This window comes from Hypanus sabinus, chromosome 1 (assembly GCF_030144855.1).
Source record: "Hypanus sabinus isolate sHypSab1 chromosome 1, sHypSab1.hap1, whole genome shotgun sequence".
In the NCBI taxonomy this organism is placed as follows: Eukaryota; Metazoa; Chordata; class Chondrichthyes; order Myliobatiformes; family Dasyatidae; genus Hypanus; species Hypanus sabinus.
Window position 1 is genome coordinate 205,780,144 of NC_082706.1, and position 27,237 is coordinate 205,807,380.

General features: G+C 44.0%; 1 protein-coding gene across 1 annotated transcript in view; it reads right to left on the reverse strand.

Moving 5' to 3' along the window:
• The window catches only part of pou6f2 (POU class 6 homeobox 2), a 632,671-nt gene that overhangs the window by 351,547 nt on the left and 253,887 nt on the right, over window positions 1-27,237 (reverse strand). Inside the window, exon 4 of the mRNA XM_059984603.1 lies at window positions 6,921-7,149. Within this exon, the coding sequence (XP_059840586.1) occupies window positions 6,921-7,149 (229 nt within the window). The remainder of the gene's footprint in view (window positions 1-6,920; window positions 7,150-27,237) is intronic.

The window sequence follows — 27,237 nt, forward strand, 5'->3', positions numbered from 1 at the left end:
CCTTTGAGCGACTGAGTGTTGACTTTAAGGGCCCCATTCCCTCCACCGATCGTAATGTCTACTTTCTCAATGAGATCAACGAGTACTCACGGTTCCCCTTTGCCACCCCCTGCCCTGACACCACTACCACGTCCGTCATAAAAGCCCTGTGCCAGCTCTTCACTCTGTTTGGATATCCCTGCTATATCCACAGTGATAGAGGGTCCTCGTTTATGAGTGACAAACTGCGCCAGTACCTGCTGGCTAGGGCCATTGCTACTAGTCGGACCACGTGTTTTAATCCTCGGGGAAATGGACAGGTGGAGAGGAAGAATGCCATAGTGTGGAAGGCCACACTTTTAGCCCTTAAGTCAAAAGGGTTGTCGGTCTCTCGATGGCAGGAGGTCCTCCCTGAGGCACTCCACTCTATCCGCTCCCTGTTATGTACATCCACCAATGCCACCCCTCACGAGCGCCTATTCTCTTTTCCCAGGAAGTCTGCCACTGGGACCACCCTACCAGTTTGGCTGACATTCCCAGGGCCAGTGCTGCTCTGGAAACATATGAGGAGCAATAAATACTCCCCGCTGGTTGAGAGGGTTCACCTTCTACATGCGAACCCCCAGTATGCTTACGTGGTCTTACCTGATGGGCGGGAGGACACGGTCTCCATCCGCGACCTGGCGCCCGCAGGAGCAGCAGACCACTACCCCGAACACTCCACAGTAACTATGAACCCTTCACCCAAGGTGACACCGCGCACACCGAGCCCTACACAGACTCCTCACGACACTCCTATACCGGGCGTCTTGTACGCGCATATACCAGGTGCCTCGCACACGCATGAGGGATCACTGACGCCTAGTGGCCTGACACCTCCAGTTAGGCCGGAACCAGTACAACCACCGTCTCTGGTGCAATCACCACCGGCACCTGTGCAATCACAGCCGGTGCTACGTAGATCACAGCGACAGATTTGACCACCTGATAGACTTAACCTGTAAATATACTTGTAAGAAACTTCGCCCCATGGGGACTCTCTTTTAAAACAAAGGGGGGGTGAATGTGGTGAACTACATATACCTGTCTGGACACGCCCCCTGCTGACTGCTCCTGTGGCTCCTCCCACAGACCCCTGTATAAAGTCCATTGAGACCTGAGCCCGGCCCTCATTCTCCAGGATGTAGTATGGTGGTCAACTACTGCTTGTTCTTTCTTCCAGTCAATAAAAGCCGATATTTCAACTTCACGTCTCAGAGAGAGTTATTGGTGGTGCATCACTGGGCTTGAACTCGCTGGACTTAGACGAATGGGAGGGAGGTGATCTCACTGAGTCCATTGCATGTTAAGACGTCTTGATAGAGTGGATGTGGAGAGGGTATTTCCTATAATGGGAGTGTCTAGGACCCAAGGACACAGCCTCAGGATAGAAGGACATCCAGTTAGAACAGAAATGAGGAGGAATTTCTTTAGCTAGAGGATGATAAAGCTGTGGAATTCATTGCGGAGAAAATGCTTTCTGAGGCTTTAGAGGGACTAACGTCCTACTCTGAAGAAAACCACCTCCGTGCAAACTCATCAAAGACGCAAGTTTGTGCATCCCACCTCAGGAACCGTGAAGCCAAACGACAGCTTGAAGTGACCTGGTGTGGAGCTACACTGACGCATTGCCAGCACCCTGTCTACTTAGGAGTCTCCCTTGACAGAGGCCTCACTTTCAAGAACCACATCAATGAGACAAAGGCAAAAGTGAGCGCACGAAACAACATCCTGAGTAAGCTCACTAACACAAAATGGGGAGCAAGCTCGAAAACATTGCGAGCCAGTGCACTTGCTCTTTGCTGTTCTACTGCAAAATACACCTGCCCTGCATGGAAAGACCTACTCATGCTAAGAAGATGGATATCGTTCTGAATGCAAGCTGCCGACTTATTACAGGATGCTTAAAACCAACAAACACCAACAAATATCCTGGTGGGTATCGCTCCCCCGATATAAGAACCGTAGCCAGCATGAAAGAACGACTCCGTCAAACACCAGATGAGAGGCACCCTCCACATGGTCATACACCGACACCCAGCCGCCTAAAGTCAAGGAAGAGCTTCATGTACAGTGTTATTCCATTACGATCAACCCCATCTGAAGCCCGCATCGCCTTGTGGAAAGACCGGCTCTCCAGTCTCAAACAACCCCCAATGATGGAAATTCCAACGGATGAAAGCCTTCCCCCAGGAGCTAATTGTAACTGGGCAACCTGGAAGTGCCTGAATAGACTGAGGACTGTTGAAGGTCATTCATAGGTGTCACCAAGCAAATGGGGATATACAACCAGCCCGACAACTTGTGAATGTGGAACTGAGCCACAAACTATGCAACATCTCCTGCATTGCCCATTGCTAGAGGAACTCTGTACTGTTGCAGATCTTGCCAAATTCAACAACAAGGTGTAAAAAATGTGTCCATTTCTGGCTGGGCCATGTATAGACTGTCCGTGAACACGATAAGAAGAAGAAGATTGCAAAAGATAGCTGTGGAGGCTAAGTCAATAGATACATTTAAACCAGAGGTTGATAGGCTCTTGATCAGTAAGGGGTTCAAAAGTTACTAGAAGGAAACAGGAGAATGGGATTGGGAAGGGAAATAAATCAGCCATAATAGAATAGTAGAATAGACTTGATGGGCTGAATGGCCTAATTCTGCTCCTATGTCTTATGTGCACTGGTTTTTCAATGTCATGGAGTAAGGTTTTCTGCTGCAGTTTGAGAGAAGCATTGTGTTCTTCTCCTACTGTATGTCATATGGTCTATCTGCACATAATGTGCGCAGCCCCAGAATTATAACTAATCTGAATCTTGCTGCCATGTTATTTCCAAAGACAGAGCAGCCTATAATCAAAACTTGACCTCTGCAGGGAGACCCTGAAACTGAATGTGCGGACTGACTCAATGGTCTTCAAATAGATTCCTTCCATCAATCATCTTTTAATTGCTTTTAAAAGTATTAGATGATCAGAAATACTCAAAGACAGGTAACAAGATTCATCATTGTCATCATCATGCACAGTGTTCTGTGAACATGATTGCTCTCAGCAAATTTTTCTACCAAAGTGGTTTGGTATTGGCCTCTTCTGGGGCCAACAAGGGTGACCCCTGCCCTTATCAATTCTCTTCAGAGATTGTCTGCCTGGTGTCAATGGTTGCATAACCAGGACTTGTGATCTGCACCAGCTGCTCGTACGACCAACCTCCACCTGCTTCCATGGCTTCACGTGACCCTGATCAGGGGCTATGTAACTACAACACTTTGCCCAAAGCTGACCTGCCAGCTACTGGAGGGGAGGTATCTCTACCTCACTACGGAAAAGTACGGAAGAAACGTGGCAAATGTTCGGGGATATTGACGTAGAGTTCGGCATAGGTACATTCCAATGAGACAGGGAAGTTATGGTAGGGTACAGGAACCATGGTGTACAAAGGCTGTAATAAATCTAGTCAAGAAGAAAAGAAAAGGTTATAAAAAGTTCAGAGGGCTAGGTAATGTTAGAGATCTAAAGGATTATAAGGTTAACAAGAAGGAGCTTAAAAAGGAAATTAGGAGAGCCAGAAGGGGCCATGAGAAGGCCTTGGTGGGCAGGATTAAGGAAAACCCCAAGGCATTCTCCAAGTACGTGAAGAGCATGAGGATAAGACATGAAAGAATAGGACCTATCAAGTGTGACAGTGGGAAAGTGTGTATGAAACTGGAGGAAATAGCAGAGGTACTTATTGAATACTTTAATTCAGTATTCACTATGGAAAAGGATCTTGGTGATTGTAGTGATGACTTGCTGCAAACTGAAAAGCTTGAGCATGTAGACATTAAGAAAGAGGATGTGCTGGAGCTTTTGGAAAGCATCAAGTCGGATAAGTCACCAGGACCGGACTAGATGTACCCAAGGCAATGGTGGGAAGCGAGGGAGGAGATTGCTGAGCCTCTGGCAATGATCTTTGCATCATCAATGGGGACAGGTTCTGGGGTATTGGAGGGTTGCGGATGTTATTCCTTTATTCAAGAAAAGGAGTAGAGATAGCCCAGGAAATTATAGATCAGTGAGTCTTAATTCAGTGGTTAGTAAGTTGATGGAGAAGATCCTGAGAGGCAGGATTTATGAACATTTGGAGAGGTATAATATGATTAGGAATAGTCAGCAAGGCTTTGTCAAGGGCAGGTCATGCCTTACGAGCTTGAATGTATTTTTTGAGGATGTGACTAAACACATTGATGAAGGAAGAGCAGTAGATGTAGTGTATATGGATTTCAGAAAGGCATTTGATAAGGTACCCCATGCAAGGCTTATTGAGAAAGTAAGGAGGCATGGGATCCAAGGGGACATTGCTTTGTGGATCCAGAACTGGCTTTCCCACAGAAGGCAAAGAGTGGTTGTAGATGGGTCATATTCTGCATGGGGGTTGGTAACCAGTGGTGTGCCTCAGGGATCTGTTCTGGGACCTTTACTCTTTGTGATTTTTATAAATGACCTGGATGAGGAAGTGGAGGGATGGGTTAATAAGTTTGCTGATGACACAAAGGTTGGAGGTGTTGTGGATAGTGTGGAGGGCTGTCAGAGCTTACAGTGGGACATTGATAGGATGCAAAACTGGGCTGAGAAGCGGCAGATGGAGTTCAACACAGATAAATGTGAAGTGACAACACACACAAAATGCTGGTACAACACGGCAGGCCAGGCAGCATCTATAGGGAGAAGTGCTGTCGATGTTTCGGGCCGAGACCCTTCTTCAGGAAGTGGTTCATTTTGGTAGGTCAAGTATGATGGCCGAATATAGTATAAATGGTAAGACTCTTGGAGGTGTGGAGAATCAGAGGGATCTTGGGGTCCGAGTCCACAGGACGTTCAAAGTAGCTGCACAGGTTGACTCTGTGGTTAAGAAGATGTATAGTGTATTGGCCTTCATAAATTGTGCAATTGAATTTAGGAACCGATAGGTAATGTTGCAGCTATATAGGACCCTGGTCAGACCCCACTTGGAGTACTGTGCTCATTTCTGGTTGCCTCACTACAGGAAGGATGTGGAAGCCATAGAAAGGGTGCAGAGCAGATTTACAAGGACGTTGCCTGGATTGGGGAGCATGCCTTATGTGAACAGGTTGAGTGAACTTGGTCTTTTCTCCTTGGAGCGACAGAGGATGAGAGGTGACCTGATAGAGGTGTTATTAAGATGATGAGAGGCATTGATCGTGTGGATAGTCAGAGGCTTTTTCCCAGGGCTGAAATGGTTGCCATAAGAGGTCACAGGTTTAAGGTGCTGGGGAGTAGATACAGAAGAGATGTCAGGGGTAAGCTTTTTACTCAGAGAATGGTAAGTGCGTGGAATGGGCTGCCGGCAGTGGTGGTGGAGGCGGATACGATAGGGTCTTTTAAGAGACTTTTGGATAGGTACATGGAGCTTAGAAAAATATAGGGCTATGGGGAAGCCTAGTAATTTCTAAGGTATGGACATGTTCAGCACAACCTTGTGGGCTGAAGGGCCTGTATTGTGCTGTAGGTTTTCTATGTTCCTATTACACTCCTTCCCCATTCTGATGTTTGCTCTGAACAACTGAACGTCTTGACCGTGTCTAAATGCTTTAATACATTGAGTTGCTGCCACATGATTTGCAGATTTGATACTTGCATTAATGAGTATATGCTCTTAATAAAGTGCTTTTTATGGAAGCAGTACAATTCAAGCCATAAAAGATTATTATAAACTACTATAATTCTATTTCACAAAAAGGGATGCTGGTTTTATTGTTAATTTTAACAAGAGAGCTAATAGATTGCAGGAAAGAGTATCGTAGCAATTGGCATAATGCTTTACAGTGCAGAATAGATCAAGCAATAAAACACCTCTATTGAGGTGTTTACCTCTATTGAGCTTAGAGCAAACAGGTTTTAAATAGTGTGTTCAAAAAGCAGTGACTTTTATCACTGATATTTGGCGAGAAATAAGCAGTAAGAGAATTCAAAACTGTTTTGTTCACTGCAGTTTCAAGCATTCAAGCTTGGAGATGCCAGAAATAGCCAGGAGTGAAAATGAAACAATTTTATGACTTCAACAAGTTAGAGACTGTGAAGAATTTGAAGGTATCAACAATCATCTTGAATGTTAGAATGAAAGTGAAGATTGAGAGGATGCGATCATCAATAACATCGTACAAAAGCAGTCCATTATCTGCACTCGTTGTTTGCACTGATTTTGTCATTTACAGTCAATCAAAAGAACACAGCAGCATACGCTGGATGAATTCTTCGGTTGATAACCATTAAGAACAATTAGAAATAGTTTTATCATACTGTAGCGGTATATGCAATGTTATAATTTGTTCTGTATTTCATTTAAATACATAATTTGATACTCAGTTAAACGACAGTTTGTTGTTTTTTTTTGGTTCAGTTAGCTAACTGTCAGTTAACTGGGTTAAATGTACTGTTTCCAATGTGTCCCAGTTAACTAGAATTCACTATATTTTATATATTGTTAATTTATTTGTGGTAATATTACTTTATGTGCTGTGTGTGAATTACAGGTCCTGTTTTCTGCCCTTTGGTCTGGAGGAATGTTCTTTCGTTCAGAAGTTTTTGTGTGGAGAGTTGTATGACAGTAAAGCTGAACTTGAGAGTGAATATTGTAACAGAAAGCAGAACACCAGCTTAAGTTAATCCTTGACAGAAATATCAAAGTGTTTCAAAAGCCATCACCTTATCATTGCAATATTAAGAGCCAGGGACTCACATGTAAAACAGATCAGAAATCCCTTGGTATCATGCACAATATATTCGACCGTCATTGGGAGAAATAGCTTGAAGTAATTAAAGCAGAAGAAGAAAAAATATCTGTGATGGCGCTGACATTCAATTTCAGACCGGCTCCATGCTCGTTATTCGAGCGATAGCTGCTTACCTTGCAGGTTTTGAAGTGGTAATGTCATAATACCTCCAGCGGCAGCCGCAGCAACCAGGCCCTGGATGTTGGTTAAATTAGCAGCTGGCAGCGTGAGAACGAGCCCCTGCTGGCTGCCGAGCTGTCCCGCCATATTGAACGGTATGAGGATTGGCTGATTGAGGGTGGGGTTGCTGGTTGGTATCACTCCTGCCACAGCAGAGGCCAACTGCTGTGCTGTTAACAATGGCTGCAAAAGACAGAGAGAAACTTGGCAATCAGCATGAATATTCCTCATGTTTAATGGCAGCTACAAGTTGGGCAAAAATTCTCCTCACAGCCTTTAAACACAACAGCATGAACATTGATTTCTCAAACTTCTGGTAATTTCTCCCCCCCTCTCTCCTTTCCAATCTCCAGTCTGGACCCCCTCTTACCCCTTCTCGTCCCGCACCTCCTTCCTTCCCTTTCTCCCACGCTCCCCTCTCCTCTCCTATCAGACTCCTTCTTCTTCAGCCCTTTACCTCTTGCTCCTTCCAGTTTCTTACTTCATTCCTCCCCCACCTTCTTCCCAATCCACCCACCTACCCCATTTTACCTGGCTTCAACTATCACCTGCCATCTTGTACTCCTTCCCTCCCCACCCCCCATCCTCTTATTCTGGCTTCTGCCCCTTCTTTTCCAGTCGTTACAAAGGGTCCTTTCCACAGATGCTGCCTGACTGACTGACCGACATTTTGTGTGTGTTACTCCACAGCCTGTAACATCATTTCATTGGATCCCTCCCTGATGCTTCGAACGTACAACAGCTGATTAGATTGTGTTTTTTGTTTACGTATCTGCCGGTGGTTTCCAACCCTGTCATTCCTCTGGGAACTGCCCTCCACACAGGCCCTGATCTAATAGGCTGGCAGAGAGAGGCGGAGTTCATCAAACTGTTATGGTTCATGTTAAACAGTCGCCATGGCAACAGGAAGAGCTGCAATACCTCATTACAGTCATTATTTTAAGTCACATGATAGGTTACAAATTAGGCTCTGTAAGTGTAAATTTATTTAAGGTGATTAATTGGAGAATAGAATGAATTATTAAATTCATTAGCAAAATTAAGTTGAAATGACTGATGACTTTCTCTCCAACTCCCCATTGTCTTCAGTCTATGAAAGCTCATCTATGAGATTCATTGTAACCATTACAAGATGTCTGTGAAAGTTGGACTCATTGTTTTTTGACCCCAAGGTTCAGTTACTTGGTGAATTCTCTTTTGCCACTTACTGGCCAAATGACCTGTTCAACCTCTGCACATTGAACAGAACAAGCCAGTGCACATCCTTTCCCATCCAATTAGAATCGAGAAAGGCGGTGGCAGTAAATAGAGCCAGATAGATCGCCTCCGAACAATCCAAGCTCTGATTAAAGAATATTTGTGTTCATTCACAGGGGTCACGAGCCTGAAAAATATCCACTCTTTGTAGGTGTTTAATGAATTTGAAAATACTCTGCTAACCACTAGCGAATCGTTAACACCTTCAGTAATACAAATGATGGGCCTCCATTTTATAACAAGCATAGAGTAAAATTAAATAGATACTTCAGTGACTTTGCAAGGTAGAGTACAATCATTCTCTCAAACTGCAGCTGGAAGGCCTTACTCCATCATGTTTCAAAAACGGTACACATGAGATAGAGTAGCAGAATGAGGCTATTCGGCCTAACGAGTTTGCTAATGAGTTTGATCATGGCTGATTCATCTTCCCTTTCAATCCCACTCACCCGCCTTCTCCTTGTAACCCTTGATACCCTTACTAATCAAGAATCTATCATCCTCCGATTTGAATATAAATTTCCTCTACATCTCTCTGTGGCAATGAATTCCACAGATTCACCAGCTTCTGGTGAAAGAAATTCCTCCTCTAGAGGGATGTCCTTTTATTCTGAGGCTGTGCCCTCTGGTCCTAGATTCCCCCACTATTGAAAACAACCTCTTTTTGTCAACTATAGCTCATCAGCATCACCATCATTATGTGTCGTGACTTATGACATGGGCGATCATGGTCTTTGATCATGATTATTCTTGGCAAATTTTGATTTGCTATTACCTTCTTCTGGGCAGTGTCTATACAAGATGGGCAGCCCCAGCCATTGTCAATATTCTTCAGAGATTGTCTGCCTGGCATCAGTGGTCTCACAACCAGGATTTGTGATATGGACCAACTGCTCATACGACCATCCACCACCCGCTCCCATGGATTCAGTTCGAGGTGGGAGGAAGGGGCTAAGTAGATGCTACACCTTGCCCAAGGAAGACCAGCAGACCAGTGGAAAGAAGGAGCACCTTACACCTCCCCTTAGGTAGCGACGTATCTCCACCCTGCCGCCCAACTCTATGCCTTTCAATATTCGGTAGATTTCAAAGTCAGAGTAAATTTATTATCAAAGTGCGTATATACATGGTACCATATACAATTCAATGAGTTCTCCAGTCATTCTTCAAAACTCCAGCAAACACTCCTGTATGTTAACCCTTTCATGCCAGGATCATTCTTGTGAATATCTTGTACAACTTTAGCATCAAATCCCAACTTCATTCAGGTCTGCAGGGTATGAGCTATAAAGAAAGATTGAAAGAATCAAACCTTTTTAGCCTAAGTAGATGTAGAATGAGAGGAGACATGATAGAGGTGTTCAAAATCATTAAGGGTGTAAGTAAGGTGGATGCCAGCTGCTACTTCAGGATAAATCCATCAATAAGGACATGGGGCCATAGGTGGAGACTGGTTAAGGGTAGATTTCACACAAGCACCAGGAAGCATTTCTTTACACAGCAAGTTGTGGACACATGGAACAAACTACCTAGTTGTGTAATTGAGACTAGTACCTTAGAGACTTCCAAATCTAAACTTGATAGCTATTTCAACACACCATGTGAACAGGAATTTAACCATATAACCATATAACAATCACAACACGGAAACAGGCCATCTCGGCCCTCCTAGTCCGTGCCGAACTCTTAATCTCACCTAGTCCCACCTACCCACACTCAGCCCATAACCCTCCACTCCTTTCCTGTCCATATACCTATCCAATTTTACCTTAAATGACACAACTGAACTGGCCTCTACTACTTCTACAGGAAGCTCATTCCACACAGCTTTGCTGGGCCGAAAGGCCTGTTCTTGTCAAAAGCTCTCTAATATTCTCATGTTCCTGCTCTCAGTAGTTTGATTTATGATAGCCAATGTGTCCAAAGTTCTCTTTATGATCCTATCTTCCTGCGATGCCTCTTTTACGGAATTATGGACCTGTATTCCCGGATCTCACTATGCAGAAATGGCACAGAAAGAATCGCGACCATTTTAGATCAGGCATGATCACATTAAGGGCTGATTAGGTTTGAAGGGCTGCTCTTGCTGATATTTTAATGTGTTCTTGTGTTGTGTGCTTGGACCCTTTGCCCGTAACTCTGCCTGGAAGTGTTAGATCTTCGACACACACTCCATGAGTAGGTGACCACGTTATGCCATGAAGGCCTTACTGGTCCATTCTCATGGTGCTCCTTGGAAGCCCATGCTCTGGTCCACTCCATCTCCAACCGAGGTATCTCAGCTAGAAATTAATGTGCATTTCACAAGTTAATGGTTTTTCAGAAAGTCCTTGAAATATCACTACAACGTACTGTACACCTTCACACTGAATGAGCATCGAGGTTGGAGATTACAGTGTTTAATACTTACAGCAGTGATTTAGTATCCAGAACTTACAGGAATTTATTCCATGCATTAAATTTATTTATTGAGATACAATGCAGAACAGGCCCTTCAAGTCATGCTGTCTGGCGATCCCCCAACTTAATCTAAGCCTAATAAGAGGACAATTTACAAAGACCAATTAACCTACCAACTGGTACATCTTCGGACTGTGGGAGGAAACCAAAGTACCCGGAGGAAACCCACATGGTCATGGGGAGGACGTACAAAAACTCTTCAGAGAAGGTGGAGGGAATTGAACCCAGGTCCCTGGTACCATAAAGCATTGTGCTATCCACTACTCTACTTCTGGACTGAAATATTGCAACGTAATGTACACACATGTACCTTCACATATACATATTCACACTTTCAAACATGACTGCTCACACACATTTATTAATCTCAATAATTTATTTTTTTCTATTTTTCTGCAAGCCTCTTTATAATACTAATCAGTCTGGAAATCCAAGTAGTCCACTAAGTGGTCATATAATGTTTGGCCTCCAGCCTCAGAGTTTGCAGAGACTGAAGGTGATATAGATCATTCTGCTCATGATGACGTGTTAAAGATCATTGGTTATTGTTGAATGACGTTCTGTAATTGAGAAGCAATGACATCATCACCTACACTCAGTGAGCACTTCATTCTGTACACCTGCTTGTTAATGCAAATATCTAATCAGCCAATCATGCAGCAGCATGTCATTGCAGATAAGCATGGAGACATGGTCAAGAGGTTCAGCTGTTGTTCAGACCAAATGTCAGACTGGGAAAAGAACGCCTGGTCAGCATGGACTCTTTTCCCGGGTAATATCTTTTATCTTCATTGACTGCTCGTGAAGTGCCAGGGGTCCTAGTAGGGAGCACACAGGTAGATAGGAGTGTGAACCCACGTGCTTTTTAGTTGAAATAATAAAAGTTACTTGTCATTAAATACAGATTCTCTGTGCCTCACTGATCATTATTACAAGGGGTGATTCTTGTAACAGGTTGGTCTGAGTATCTCAGAAACTGCTGATCTCCTGGGATTTTCACATACAGCAGTCTCTAGAGTTTACAGAGAATGGTGAGAAGAGTGAGAAAAAACATCCAGGGAGCAGCAGTTCTGTTAGTGAAAATGTCCTGTTAATGAGAGGGGTCAGAGGAGAATGGCCAGACTGGTTCAATATCTAAATCTGCCAATCACGTGGCAGCAACTCAATGCATAAAAGCATGCAGACATGGTCAAGGCAGGAAGAGGGCTGTAACTCAAATAGTGGTGTATCTCTGAACACACGACACGTTGAACCTCGGATGGCCTACAGCAGCAGGAGAGCATGAACATACACTCAGTGGCCACTTTATTAGGTACAGGAGATAGGTGCACATGATCATTTATTATTCCATAGCTTAGTGTAGGTAGGGTTGCCTTACCTCTGGTCAGTCCCTCGTGTACAAGAAATCCAAGGGCTATAAAATCCGATGACACCCAATTCTTCCAATCTAAGTGATCTTTTTTGAGGTTGAGCCTACGGATACTTGAACACTCAGAAGTGCATTAAAGCATCATGTGCACAGTGATGTTGACTAAGCGTGGTATCATTTCATGAAATGACCCCATGGAAACTTAACCCTTACATACTGTTCAGGTCAAATTTGGCCCGTTTTGACATTTGACAGCAGTAAAAACAGCCTAAATGTCATTTTTTTAGCCAAAATTTGGTGACTTTTCCTAAAGTGACGCAAAATGCGCAAAAATGAAAATATTTTAAAATTTTATACTTTTGTACAGGTGCTACAAATTTTTGTACATTGAGGCTGCTCTGGGTCAAATTTGACCTGTATCTATTGAAGTGAATTTTAGATCTCTGAAACATTAATTAAGGATGAATCACCCATTTATTAATGTCAGATTGGCTATTTATACATTCTAAATAGATCTGTGGTTCAAAATTTGGTATAGACACATGTTATGAAGGGATTCTTGGGCCGAGTCTAAACTGACCCAGACCATGCTGTGAAGGTATAGAATATGAACAGGTTGCCTGGGTTAATTGAGTAATCCTACAGTAGAGTATATATAGCTAGGGTGCCTAAAACTTCTATACAGTACTGTATTTGTAACGATGGAGTGGAGTGCAAGTTTGTAAATCTGGTGGGAGAAAAAGGATGTTGGGAATGGTGAGGGTGGAGTGCCATGGGAGGGTTGTGGGACAGGTGGCAGAGAAGGAGTGCTGGGGCAGTGAGTGGTGGTGTGGGTGCAGATACATCCAGCCCTAAGACACCAGGCCAGGTCATTTGATTCCAAACAATCGGTTTACTGATTATCACCGAATGCTCTCTGATGCTTCCCACTACCTCCCCTCTCCCTTCCCCTTTTCCCAACCATGATTCCCCTCTCCCTGCCCCCTTCCCACTCTCAGTCCACAATAGAGACCCATATCAGAATCAGATTTATCATCATTCACATATGACATGACTCTTTTTCTTGCCACAGCCCAACAGTGCAATACACAAAATTACTACAGTACTACAGTGTAAATGTCTTCGGCCCCCCTAGCTATATACTGCGCAGTACTGTATGTCCAATATTCCATTTTGGTATTGCCAAATTAAATTACAACACTCTTAAATTTGTTAATTCAATGTTAAAATTCAGCTTTAAGTCTGCTGTCATTCAACCATACACATGTTGTGCTACAATAACTGGAATAATATCATTAGTATTGTCCATTCCTGAGCAGCTCACTCGGCTTTTTCCCCTCTGGACACTCAGCTCTCATCTGTGGCTCCAAGTAGCTGTATAGATGTGACAGCGGCCACACCCCGGTACACCGCTTCGACAGGCGGGCTAAACCAGGTGAGGGCAGCCGACGTGCCTCATATCCCAGTGAGAGAGGGACATAACCTGTCCTAGCATGCACAATCAGCTCCGATGGACTGGGCAAATGAGACCTACAGTGAGGTCCAATGGCTTGGAGGATGGTACTGCAAAGCTCCCTGGAGACAAGGAGTCATGGTCTTCCACTGCAACCAAGGAAGACCCCAGTTTGTGATGCTTGTTCGTACCACCGGACCCAGACTTCTGTGGTCAAGAGAGTGGAACTGCCCCATGCAACGGCTTCTCCACTTTGTGAACTCCCCTGCGCAGGTTTCCCAATGTCGGACACAATGGACAACCACCACTATCATTAGTGGATGACTATGAAAATGCTGGAGGAACTCAGCAAGTCAGGCAGCATCTATGGAAAAAAGTCCAATCGGTGTTTCAGGCCGAGACCCTTCGGCAGGACTGGAGAAAAACAGCTGAGGAGTAGATCTAAAAGGTGGGGAGAGGGAAGAGAGAAACACCAGGTGATGGGTGAAACTGGGAGGGGGAGGGCTGAAATGAAGAGCTGGGAATCTGATTGGTGAAAGAGATACAGGGCTGGAGAAGTGGGGAGTCTGATATAAGATAGAAGGCCATGGAAGAAAGAAAAAAGTGGAGGAGCCCCAGAGGGAGGCGATGAGGTGAGAGAGGGAAAGGAGGATGAATAGCAGAATGTTTATTTTGTTACAAATATCAAGAGAAATTATAAGATGAAAAAAGTATATAAAAGTCTGCTTGAAAATTATGATTCTCCTTACAAAAAAATGATTAACCAGTAGTCCACTAGATTCTGAAAGAAGAACCTTGAATGACAGAAAGTGCATGGCTGGCCATTTATTGGGAACAAACTCCCCAATCTCAGCCACGTTGGGCTGTGGATCAGATAATTGTTATACTGATAATAGAACACTTAGCACCTCTGCTGTTCATCAGCTTCAGATTGACCCAAGGGATTGGCTGAGGTTTGAAACATTCATTCAACACCATGTAGGATGATATATAATTGGCAGAAAGTTTAGGGCAGAACAAGAAATAATAGTTTTATTTTATCGCCAGAGTCTTTTGCCCAGGTTGAAAACGACTAATACAAGAGGGCATAATTTTAAGGTGATTGGAGGAAAGTGTAGGACAGGATGTCTGAAGAGAGGCAGGTGGCACAGAGATTGGTGGGTGTGTTGAATGTACAGGTGGTAGAGGCAGATCATTAGGGACACTTAAGAAACTCTTGGATGAGCACATGGATGACAGAAAGTGACAGAATCATGAGAGGTTATGTAGGAGGGAAGGGTTAGATTGATCTTAGAGTAGGTTAAAAGGCCGGCACCACTTTGTGGACCGAAGGGTCTGAACCGTGCTATAACATTTTAGGTTCTACGTTGTGTCAGAACGTCATGGTAAGGTTCGAATAGCTTTGTTATTTCAGTAAAGAATGAGCTGGACACTGGGTTGGCTTTGGTTTTAATACAATGAGGATTCACGGAAGAAGATAAATGCCATATGAGCACACGCAGAACATTAGGGTAAATATTGCATATAAATATTACATAATTATCATAAGGATAAGGCAATGTTTTGGGAAGAATAGTTTTAATGTTAGATATTATCACCTTTCTTCTCTCCCCAAAAATACAAATACATTATTTGAGAAATCTGACCATCACAATCCAGAACTGGCCCTCTTCTCATTACTGCCATCGGGGAGAAGGTACAAGAGCCTGAAGATCCACACTCAATGATTCAGAAATGGCTTCTTTCCCTCTGCCCTCAGAACTCTAAATGGTCCATGAACCTAGGAACACTATCTTGTTCCTTTTTTTGGCACTTATTTATTTTCTAATTTACAGTAATTTTATGTATTTGTACTGTACTGCTGCTGCAGAATGACAAATAGACCAGATTCTGATATATTCTTAGTCTTGACAAGAAGGTGTGGGATCTGTTTTGGTACACTATATCAGCAGAAAGGGCTGTGACTGATTGCTGCTCTCTTTTTAAGCAAGACTTCTATATGAGTTTCACCACAGGGGTGGGGGTTAATTTTGTCCTAGACTGTGAACACAGCATTAAAGATTAAAGATTAGCCTTATTTGTCATATATACATTGAAAATGTGTCGCTATGCTGCTGGCGCCAACGCAGTAAGCCCACAACTTACTAACCCCCTATACCTTTGGAATTTGGGAGGGAACCAGAGCACCCAGAGGAAACCCACGCGGTCAAAGGGGAGAACCTATAATCTCCTTTCAGGTAGTGGCAGGAATTGAACCCGTGTCACTGGCGTTGGAACGGCATTATGCTAATGTGCTGCTCCATTGTGGCTCTGTGTTGCCAAGATCTTTCCAAACCGTCACTTGGAAATATTTGTCACAGCGGTCGTTCTTTGACACAGGAAGTATTGGTCAGCCACATAAAGGCCAAAAGGTGATGTAGTAAGTATCCAAGAATTTTCAGCTGAACTGACATTCCTGGTCCAAGATTCAAATTTAATAACATAAATCCCTAAGACATAGGAACAGAATTTGGCCATTCTTAAATCTGTTCTGCCATTCCATCATGGCTGATTTATTATCCCTCTCAACCCCATTCTCTTGCACTCTCCCCGTAACCTTTTGATGCCCTGACTAATTAGTAAACTACCCACATCCGTTTGTAAATATATCCAATGACGTTACCTACACTGCCGTTGTTGGCTGATACACCACCTTCTGGCTAAAGAAATTCCTCGTCACCTTTGTTCTAAGGAGGTGTCTCTGTATTCTGAGGCTGTGCCCTCAGGTGCTAGACTCCACTTTATCTGGGCCTTTCAATATTCAATAGGTTTCATGAGATCCACCCCCCCCCCCCCCCCACTCCCCATGGAGTATGAGAGCAAAGAGTGTGCAAACCCATTCCTTGAATACCATGTACTATATTGTTTGCCCTTGAGAATCAAACATAGAGCAAGAACTGGAGACGATCTACATTATTCCAAAAGCTAAACAGGGTTAACGGGCTCTGCCTACAACAATTATGCCAAAGTCAGCTGGTGGAGTGGGTCCATATCAGAATCAAGTTTATTGCCACTGATATATATTGTGAAAGTTGTTGATTTCACCAGTAGGGCAGTGCAAGGCATAAAAATTACCATAAATTGCAAAAATAAATTGTGTAAAAGAAGAATAGTAAGTAGTGTTCATGCAGTGTGCAGAATGAGGGGGATAACGATGAGTGTGAATCTTTAGGCTTCTATACCTCATCCTGTACTGATTATTAAGTAATTGTTAAGATTAACTTTACTCATCACATGTGCATCAAAATATACAGTGAGATGCATCGTTTGTGTCAGCAACCAACACACTCCAAGGATGTGTAGGGGACAGCCTGCAAGTATCACCATACTTTCAGCATCAACATATCGTGCCCACAACTCACTGACCCTAACCCTTATGCCGCTGGAATGTGGGAACATAAGAATATAAGAAATAGGAGCAGGAGTAGGCCATCTAGCCTGTCGAGCCTGCTCCGCCATTCAATAAGATCATGGCTGATCTGGCCATGGACTCACCTCCACCTACCTGCCTTTTCCCCATAACCCTTAGTTCCCATAATATGCAAAACTCTATCTGTCCTTGTCTTAAATATAGTTACTGAGGTAGCCTCTACTGCTTCATTGGGCAGAGAATAACACAGAAATAGGAAGAAATATGAGTATCCAAAGGAAACCAGGGTGGTCAGAGGAGAATGTACAGGGGTGGGAATTGAACCGATCGCTGGCACTGTAAAGTGTTGTGCTATCCCTTATGCTAATGTGCCACCAATTCAATTTCTTGAATTTAACACCTCTAGTACTTTGGCAAGCCCGTTAGATTTATTCACATTATTGTCAGGAAACCAGATTTTTTCAAAGTCAGAACTGGGAATCATACGTCAGGCTGCTGTTTATTGAAGTTGAATGAATATCATCATCCCTTCAGTGTTGCTTACCAAGCTTCAAAACCTGGGCCTCTGTACCTCTCTCTGCGACTGGATGCTCAGCTTCTTTATGGGAGACCACAGTCGGTATGGATCGGTGATATGACCTCCCCATAGCTGGCAATCAACACAGGTACACTTCAAGGACACATGCTTTGCCCACTGCTCAGTCCCTCTACACTCATGACTATGACTACGCAGAGCTCGAACACCACTTATAAATTCACAGATTACACCACTGTCAGATGGCAATGAGGAACCTACGAGTGCGATAGATCAGCTGGAGGCAGCAACAACAACCTTGCACTCAGCGTCAGCTAGGACAAGGGATTGAATGTAGACTTCAGGAAGATGAAGTTGGGGGAACCCAACTGAGGGGTCAGAGGTGGACAGGGTGAGCAGCTTTGTGTTCTTGGGTGTGAACATATCTGTTCTGGGCCCAACATATTGATGCAATCATGAAGGCACTAGCAGCTCTATATCATTAGTAATTGAGGAGATTTGGTATGTCACCAAAGAATCATCAAAATTTCTGCAGATGTTTGAATAAAAACATTCTAACTGGTTGTATCAGAGCCTGGATGGAGGCTCCAATGCTCAGGATTACAAGAGGGAGGTTGCAGAATGTTGTAGACCCAATCAGCTCCACCTTCTGTACCATTGAAGACAGCTTCAAGAGGCAGTGCTTCAAGAAGGAGGCATCCATGACGAAGGCCCCTCACTCTCCAGGTCATGCCCCTCTTCCACAGGACCCTCAGAACCCAAACTCAGTGATTCAGTAACAGCTTCATTCCCATTTCAATCAGATTCCCGAACAGTCTGTAAAACTATGAATAATGTATTTATTTATAGTATTTAGCAAGACAGCACAAAATATGCCCTTCCGGCGCCATCCAGCAACACCTGACAAACCCGATTTAATCCAAACCTAATGATTGGACAACTTACAATGACCAATTAACCTACCTGGTACATCATTGGACTGTGGGAGGAAACCAGAGCACCCGGAAAAAAACCCACACATTCCATGGGGAGGATGTACAGAGACTCCTTACAAAGGCTGCTGGGACTGAACTCTGAACTCTAACGCCCCAAGCTCTGATAACATGGCGCTAACCGCTACGCTACCGTGGCGCTATATTACCATGCTGCTAATAACTTTCTCTACGCCATTTAATTTGTAAGTTATAGTAACTTTATGTCTTTGCACTGTACTGTTGCTGCCAAACAACAGATTTCACATCATAAACACCAGAGATTCTGCAGATGCTGGAAACCCAAAGCAACACACCAACAAAATGCTGGAGGGACCCAGCAGCATCCATGGAGGTGATGTTTCATGCTGAGACCCTTCTTCAGGATGGTCACATCACGTAAGACAGTGACTCTGATTCATTCACCCTCTCCAAGAGGACCACAATCTTGTTGTTGGGTTTGGAGACTTGCATGATTCAATGACCCGGAGAGCTATGCTGGCTGGAGTCAGGACTTATTCCTTTGTCTCTTCGTAGGGTCACCCATGCCAAACAGGTCAAAGGGTAGAAGCCAGACTAAGAGTGGTCCACCGGTCCTCCAGGTTCAGGGGTTCAGCTCAGGGCTAACAACCCTGATTGGTCAAACAAAACTGTTATGGAAACAGGAATGAAGAATCCTTCTACATCAGTGTGCAATGGTATTCCCGAGTCTCCACCTGGAACCTGCATGGTTGATAAAACTGGAACTGAGAGGAAGCTCTGAACATAGACAAGATCAATACTAAAATTGGTGGCTAAGGACAGACAGAGATGGAGGACCTTCAGTGCTGCCCTAACCGCCAGTGGGATAGCAGACTGTAAGAAAGTGATTCAATCACCTGTCTTCAGCTTATGATAGGTGAAGATTTCATCAAACTTGACTGTCAATATTGACTTGGATCAATTTTAGAACCACATCATTTTGTTTTTTATCCCTGGATCCTTTGCAAACTTTGTAAGTAATGTGAGCAGGATCACAGACACAAGAGATTCTGCCAATGCTGGAAATCCCGAATAACACACACGAAATGTTGGACCTGAGGAAGAATCTTGCTCCAAAACTTTGATTGCTTATTTCTTTCCATAGGTGTTTACTGACCTGCTGAATTCTTCCACCATTTTATGAAAGTAGTAGGAATTGTGTGATTGGATGATATTCCCATTTGTATTGTTGATGGTTTCCTATTGCAACATGTACTAAGATACAGTTAAAAGGTTGTCTTTCATACTATTCATAGAAACTTAGAAATATAGAAAACCTACAGCACAGTACAGGCCCTTCGGCCCACAATGCTGTGTTGAACATGTCCTTACTTTAGAAATTACCTAGGGTTACCCACAGCCCTCTAATTTTCTAAGCTCCATGTACCTATCCAGGAGTCTCTTAAAAGATCCTATTGTTTCCACCTTCACCACCACCGCCGGCAGCCCATTCCACACACTCACCACTCTCTGTGTTAAAAACTCACCCCTGACATCTCCTCTGTACCTACTTCCAAGCGCTTTAAAACTATGCCCTCTCATGCTAGCCATTTCCCTGTCGCTCCAAGGAGAAAAGGCCAAGTTAGGTTGAGAATAGTATTCAACCTATTCTCATAAGGCATGCTCCCCAATCCAGGCAACATCCTTGTAAATCTCCTCTGCACTCTTTCTATGGTTTCTACGTCCTTCCTGTAGTGAGGCGACCAGAAATGAGCACAGTACTCCAAGTGGGGTCTGACCAGGGTCCTATTTAGCTGCAATATTACCTCTTGGCTCTTAAATTCAATCCCCCAATTGATGAAAGCAAATGCACCGTATGCCTTCTTAACCACAGAGTCAACCTGCGTAGCAGCTTTGAGTGTCCTATGGACTCAGACCCCAAGATCCCTCTGATCCTCCACACTGCCAACAGTCTTACCATTAATGCCATCTGTCTGCCATCATATTTGACCTACCAAAATGAACCACCTCACACTTACCTGGGTTGAACTCCATCTGCCACTTCTCAGCCCAGTTTTGTATCCGATCAATGTCCTGCTGTAACCTCTGACAGCCCTCCACACTATCCACAGCACCCCCAACCTTTGTGTCATACAAATCAAATCATTACACAATGCACTGAGCCATCTGAACCCCCAAAGCAGCAGAAAGAAGAAGAAGAAGAAGAAGAGATGGTTTAAAACAGATAAGTGTGAAATGTTCCTGAAATCTGTCACATATTTGTGTCACACACTAGGCCAGGATGATCCATAATCAGTGAAAACCAAGAAAATGGCAATGCTGGGAATAGGTTCTGATCAAAGAGCTCTGACCTGATATTAACTCCGGCTCCTTTTCCACCCAGGTGATTTGCCAATTGTTTCCAGAGTTATCTGTTTTTAATCAAGAACAGTTGACATCTTAAAATTATAATATTTCCAAGATTTGGGCTGAGGCCTGACTTGCTGAGTTCCTCACACAGCTTTTGTGTGTGTTGCACAAGATTTCCAGCATCTGCAGAATCTCTGGTGTCTGATCTTAGTCACAGTTCAGAGGGGATGATGGTTGCACACTGTAATGTATCAAGATAAATGCAACTAGCTGGTGATGCATCTATCAGTGCAGCGATCTCTCATGTGCTGGTCCAGCTGGGGAAGGGTACCAGTGAACATACTCCCAAGTAAACTAACAAGCATTGTTCCTGACTTTTCAAAATTCAAAGTTCAAAATAAAATTTATTAGCGAAGTATACACGATACCATAAACTGCCTTGAGATTAATTTTCTTGCAGACATTTACAAGAAAAATAAAGATCAAACATGCCAACAGCCACAAGGCAGCGTGCCCAGATGGCATCCCAGAGCGAGGACTCGAAGTGTGCACAGCACAGCTGGTTGGAGTGTTCACACATATCTCTCACTCTCCCAGTGTGTAGACAATAGACAATAGGTGCAGAAGTAGACCATTCGGCCCCTCGAGTCTGCACCGCCATTCTGAGATCATGGCTGATCATTCACGATCAATACCCAGTCCCTGCCTTGTCCCCATATCCCTTGATTCCCCTATCCATCAGATATCTATCCAGCTCCTTCTTGAAAGCATCCAGAGAATTGGCCTCCACTGTCTTCCGAGGCAGTGCATTCCACACCTCCACAACTCTCTGGGAGAAGAAGCTCTTCCTCAACTCTGTCTTAAATAACTGACCTCTTATTCTCAATCCATGCCCTCTGGTACTGGACTCTCCCAACATCTGGAACATATTTCCTGCCTCAATCCTATCAAATCCTTTAATTATCTTAAACGTTTCAATCAGATCCCCTCTCAATCTCCTCAATTCCAGTGTGAACAAGCCCAATCTCTCCAATCTTTCTGCGTAAGACAGCCCTGCCGTCCCAGGAATCAACCTAGTGAATCTACGCTGCACTTCCTCAATTGCCAGAATGTCCTTCCTTAAACCTGGAGACCAAAACTGTACACAATATTCCAGGTGTGGTCTCACCAGGGCCCTGTACAAATGCCCTCTGTAGTGCCCTTCTGCTTCAAAACCACTACCAAAGAAAACCAAGGTAGCATGGCTAAACGACTGGAGCCCTGTCACACTTACCTCAATCACAAGCAAATGCTTTGCGAGGCTGGTCAAGAACTACATCTGCAGCATGCTGCACCCACAGTGGACCCCCTACAATTCGCCTACTGATCAACAGCCATCAGCCACAGCACCACACACCATCCTCACTCACCTGGTGAAGAGGGATGCTTATGTTAGAATGCTATTCTTGGACTCATGTTCAGCTTTCAACACCATAATTCCCCCAGGGTGAACAGAGATCTTGGCCTGCACCCCACCTGTGCAACTGAATCCTGGACTTCCTGGTGGATTGTCGCTAGGTGGTAAGGATGGAGTTTCTCACCCTCTGTCCCTCTAACCCTCAACTCAAGAGCCTCCCAGGGCTGTGTCCTGAACCCCTCCTCTGCTCCCCATACACCCACGACAGTGTTGCCATGCACAGCTCGAATCTGCTGATCAATTTTGCAGATGACACGACATTGATAGGCCTTATTTTCAACAATGATGAGACAGCCTACAGAGGAGAAGTCAACACCCTGGCACAATGGTACCAACCTCTCCCTCAATGTCAAAAAATGAAGGAGTTGATTGTGGATTACAGGAGGAATGGAGACAGGCTAGCCTCTATTGACATCAATTGAACTGTAGTTGAGAGGGTGAGCAGTTTTAAGTTCCTCAGTATATACATCACCGAAGATCTTACCCGGACTGTACATACTGGCTGTGTGGTGAAAAAAGCACAACAGCGCCTTCTTCATCTCAGACAGCTGAAGAAGTTCGGCATGAGTGCCCAGATTGGCAGAACTTGCTGCAGGGGCACCATAGAGAGCATCCTGACTGGCTGTATCGCAGCCTGGTATGGGAACTGTACTACCCTCAATCACAGGGCAGAGCAGAGTGGTGCTGACAACCCAGCGCATCTGTGGATGTGAGCTGTCCTCTATTCAGGACATTTACAGCAGTCAGTATGTAAAAAAGGCCCAGAGGATCATCAGGGACTCCAGTCACCCCAACCACAAACTGTTTCAGCTGCTTTCGTTTGATAAGTGGTACCAGAGCATTAAGACCAGGGGCAGCAGGCTCCAGGACAGCTTCTTTCACCAGGCCATTAGATTTATCAATACACATTGATCCGATTGCATATCTGACTTTACGTACATGTATACAAAACAGTTCTGTATACAATCTTAGTGTTTGGGAAATATTGTCCCACATTTCCTCTCTTTATTGATGGTACATTGTCATGGAGACACAACATAAAGATTTTTACTCCCTTATGTTGTGAGATGGTTGTAAGAAATAAAATTCTATTTTATTCTATTCTATTCAACAGAATTTAAGAAACACCATACATAAACAAATACTGACAAAAAAACAATGTGTGAATCTCAACAAACTGTGCAAGTAACTAAATTTTACTGAGAATGTGAGTTGTAAACGGTCCTTGAGAGCGAGTTTGTAGGTTGTGGAATCAGTTCAGGGTTGAGGTGAGTGAAGTTATCCACAATGGTTCAGGAGCCTGATGGCCATAGAGTAATAACTGCTTCTGAACCTGGTGGTGTGGGACTTAAAGCTTCTGCATCATCTTCTGATGGTAGTAATGAGAATAGAGCAGGTCTGGTTGAAGGCTGTCTTTGATAATACATGCTGCATTCCTGTGGCACTGCTTCATGTAGATGTGCTCAAAGGTGGGGATGACTTTTCCTGTGATGGACTGGGTTGTGTCCAGCATTTTCCATTTCTGGGCATTTGTGTTTCCTTTGATATAATAACTACAAGGAATTTAAACTGGCCCTCTACACTTCCACTCCCCTAACGAGGAACGGCTCATGGCCCTCCAGCGTCTTCCTCCTGTACTCAATAATCATCTCTTTGGTTTTACTGATGTTTAGTAAGAGGTTGTTGTGGCACCATTCAGGCAGATGTTCAATCTCACCTTTTTATGCCAATTCATTACCACCTTTGATTCACCCAACAACAGTGGCGTCGTTAGTAAATTTAAATATGGCATTGGAGCTGTGCTTAGCCTCACAGTCATAAGTGTAATGTGAGCAGAGCAGATGTCAAAATCTACAGCCCTGTGCACCACCTGCGCTGATGGTGAGTGTGGAGGAGATCCATATTAACTGAACTCAGTGGAGGGGAGTGTTTTACCCATAATGGACTGGGTTGCATCTACCACTTTTTGTAGGCTTTTCCAATCCTTGGCATTGGTGTTTCCATACCAGGCTATGATGCAACCACTCAATATACTATTGTCCACCACTCATTTATGGAAGTTTGTTAAAGTTTTAGATAACATGCCAAATTTATGCAAATTTCTAAGAAAGTAGGAGCACTGTCGTGACTTTACTTTCTTAGAAGTTTCCTTAAAGGTTTCATAGAATGATTATGCAAATTAGGAATTTGGGTCAACGGTTCCATGGTTCCATTTATTAGCAGAGAATGAAGAAGAAGAGGAAAGCCCTTAACTCCAAGTGGAGTCATCGGGATGCCGTCGTGACGTGCTCAGCGCTCAACCCAGCACGGATGGAAAGTGTGCAAGGGAGCCGGCAGGATTCGAACTCGGGAGCCTTCGCTCCGAAGTCCGGCACTGATGCCACTACGCCACCAGCTGGCAATTAGCAGAGAATGCATGCAGTTTACAACCTGAAATTCTTACTCTTTACAGACATCCATGAAACAGAAGAAAAACTCCAAAGACTGAATGACATAAATGGACTTCAATATGCATCTGGGATAGATTTACAATCAGCATAATTTCTTGCTAGCTATTGTTGTCCAAAACAACCTGTCCTTGGTCGCAGCATGACTGCAAAGCTGTGCTTTAATTCTGCCCGATTACAACTGGGACCTTCAGCACAGAAGATCAGCAGCGCAGCATCAATACCAATACTGTGAAGATTACCATCCCAGCACCAGCCACTGCAAATCAGGAAGAAATACTTCACATCCTATCCTCGAATGAGGTGATAATTTTGCTGGGGCAACTAGAGGTACCCTGTGTAAGGCAGGATAAATTACTACACTGCTGAAAGTTGGCAGGCTCACAGGTCTGATTCATATAAAGATATCTGCTTCTATACTGTAGCACGGTTGCGTTATCAGTTAACAAGGGGCATGCCACTGGGACACCCAAAGGTGTAGTTACTGAGGAAATCAGACCTTGGTAGTTAAACGATTTGCATGATTATGTTATATGAAATGTTCTCCACAGAGCTGCCTCAGACTAGGTAAGGTAAGAGGTATTAATGCTTCTGAACACTACCTCTCTATTTTGCTCTCCTTTTGTGATACTTATTTAATTATTGTTTTATATTTATTATTGTTGTTTGCTGAGGTTGTTATAACTGGGGGTGGTAATGGGGATAACCTCCAACTATCTTTTAAATGCTCCCAATGGTATGCACCTCAAATAGCCTCCAACAACCAAGTCCAACTCCTGGCCTTTACGTCTGGCTTAGCTTTTAAACCTGGTGGAGCTGTTTCTACTGTCGGGAGAAGGGGCAAAAGCACATGTGGCGCTGAAATACCGGTCACTCTGGGCAGATGGGGATCATCAGCCATGGCTGGCAGCTCATCTAGGAGAAGGAAAATTACAATCTCAAACCTCTGCTACCTTGCTGCTGTACCTACTCATGGGGAAGGCTTTGACAGTAAACCTCGAAGGAAAAATCTGGAACTGGAATCCCTGCATTGAGTTCAACACTGACTGGAAACTCCTGTGGCTTTGCTGGTGCTAAGCTTCATTGGACTCTGCCATTCCTTTGCATTCATCAAATGCGTGGAGAGGAGGAGCCGACTACATGGACAACAACTCACTCTCCGTATCGTACTGGCCTGGCTTGCGTATCTAGACAACTAGGACGTAACATCCATGGTTGAACCTGACCAATGGAGGTCTCTGATTCCTTACTGTGATTTACAGTGTCTTTTACGTATTGAAGTGTACTGCTGTCACAAAATAACATATCTCCTGATATATATCAGTGACAAAAAACCTGGTTCTGATTCAATTCATGGAAGTGATCCACAAGGCTACGACAACAAATATACATAGACTTGGCAGAGTTAGAAAATGAATACTTGTTTTTGGAGACTGATAATCGAATCTGACCGTTCTGCAGACATTTTGAGGAGCTTAACACACACAAAATGCTGGAGGAATGATTTCAGGCAGTACTTATGGAGAGGAAATTTCTATTTTGATGAGTTTTTTTGTTATATAAATGTTGCTGAGTTAGAAAGTGAATAATTATTCTTGGAGATTGATCATTGACTCAGGCAGTCCTGTAGACACTTTGAGGAGTTTGTTTGCATCATAAATCATACCCTCTGTACCTAATGCAGTGGCCACTGAGTGCATGTTCATGGTCTTCTGCTGCTGTAGCCCATCCACTTCAAGGTTCAATGTGTTGTACGTTCAGAGATGCTCTTCTACACACCACCAATGTCAAGTGTGATTATTTAAGCTACTGTTGCTTTCCTGTCAGCTTGAACCAGTCTGGCCATTCTCCTCTGACCTCTCTCATTAACAAGGTGTTGTTGCCCACAGAACTGCCGCTCACTGGGTGATTTTCTCGCACCATTCTCTGTAAGCTCTTGAGATGGTTGTATGTGAAACTCTGAAGAGATCAGCAATTTCTGAGATACTCGAACCACCCCACCTGGCAAAATTTGTCCGGTAAGATGGTGGTGCGTGTGAATGCAGCAGCCTCTTGGGGGCCAAACAAAGGTGCTTTCCTCTTTGTAAAATTTGTTTATTACAATCCAAAGATAATTCTACTCTAAGAACTTCAAGAGTTGCAGGGCTACTCCACCAATGAGCTGCTCGTAGGCTGGAGTAGTTGGACTCTTGCTGCTAGCGGAGTCAGTTGAGGTGTCGAAGGGGCCAGCCATGATGTTGGAGAAGGAGCTGGACGAGATGGCTGGGATGTTGAAGAAGGAACCATTTGGGAAAGGAGATAATCAGGATGTCAGAGTAGACTGCTGGGTTATCGGAGGAGCTGGCCGAGGTGTTGGAGGAGTCTGTATGGGTTCAGAGGAGCTGCAGATTGTACTGCTGCCAGCTACTCAGAAGCTTCAGATACTCAGTGCAGTGTAACCACGGGAGATTCCGTGGGAGAAGCAAAGTTCTTGATGAACCAGGTGACAGTGGTTAGAACTCCGAACAGAGCCTTGAGCAACTCCTGCACTAATGTGCTGTAGCTGCAGTGACTGACCTCCAATGACCACCAGCATCTTCCGCT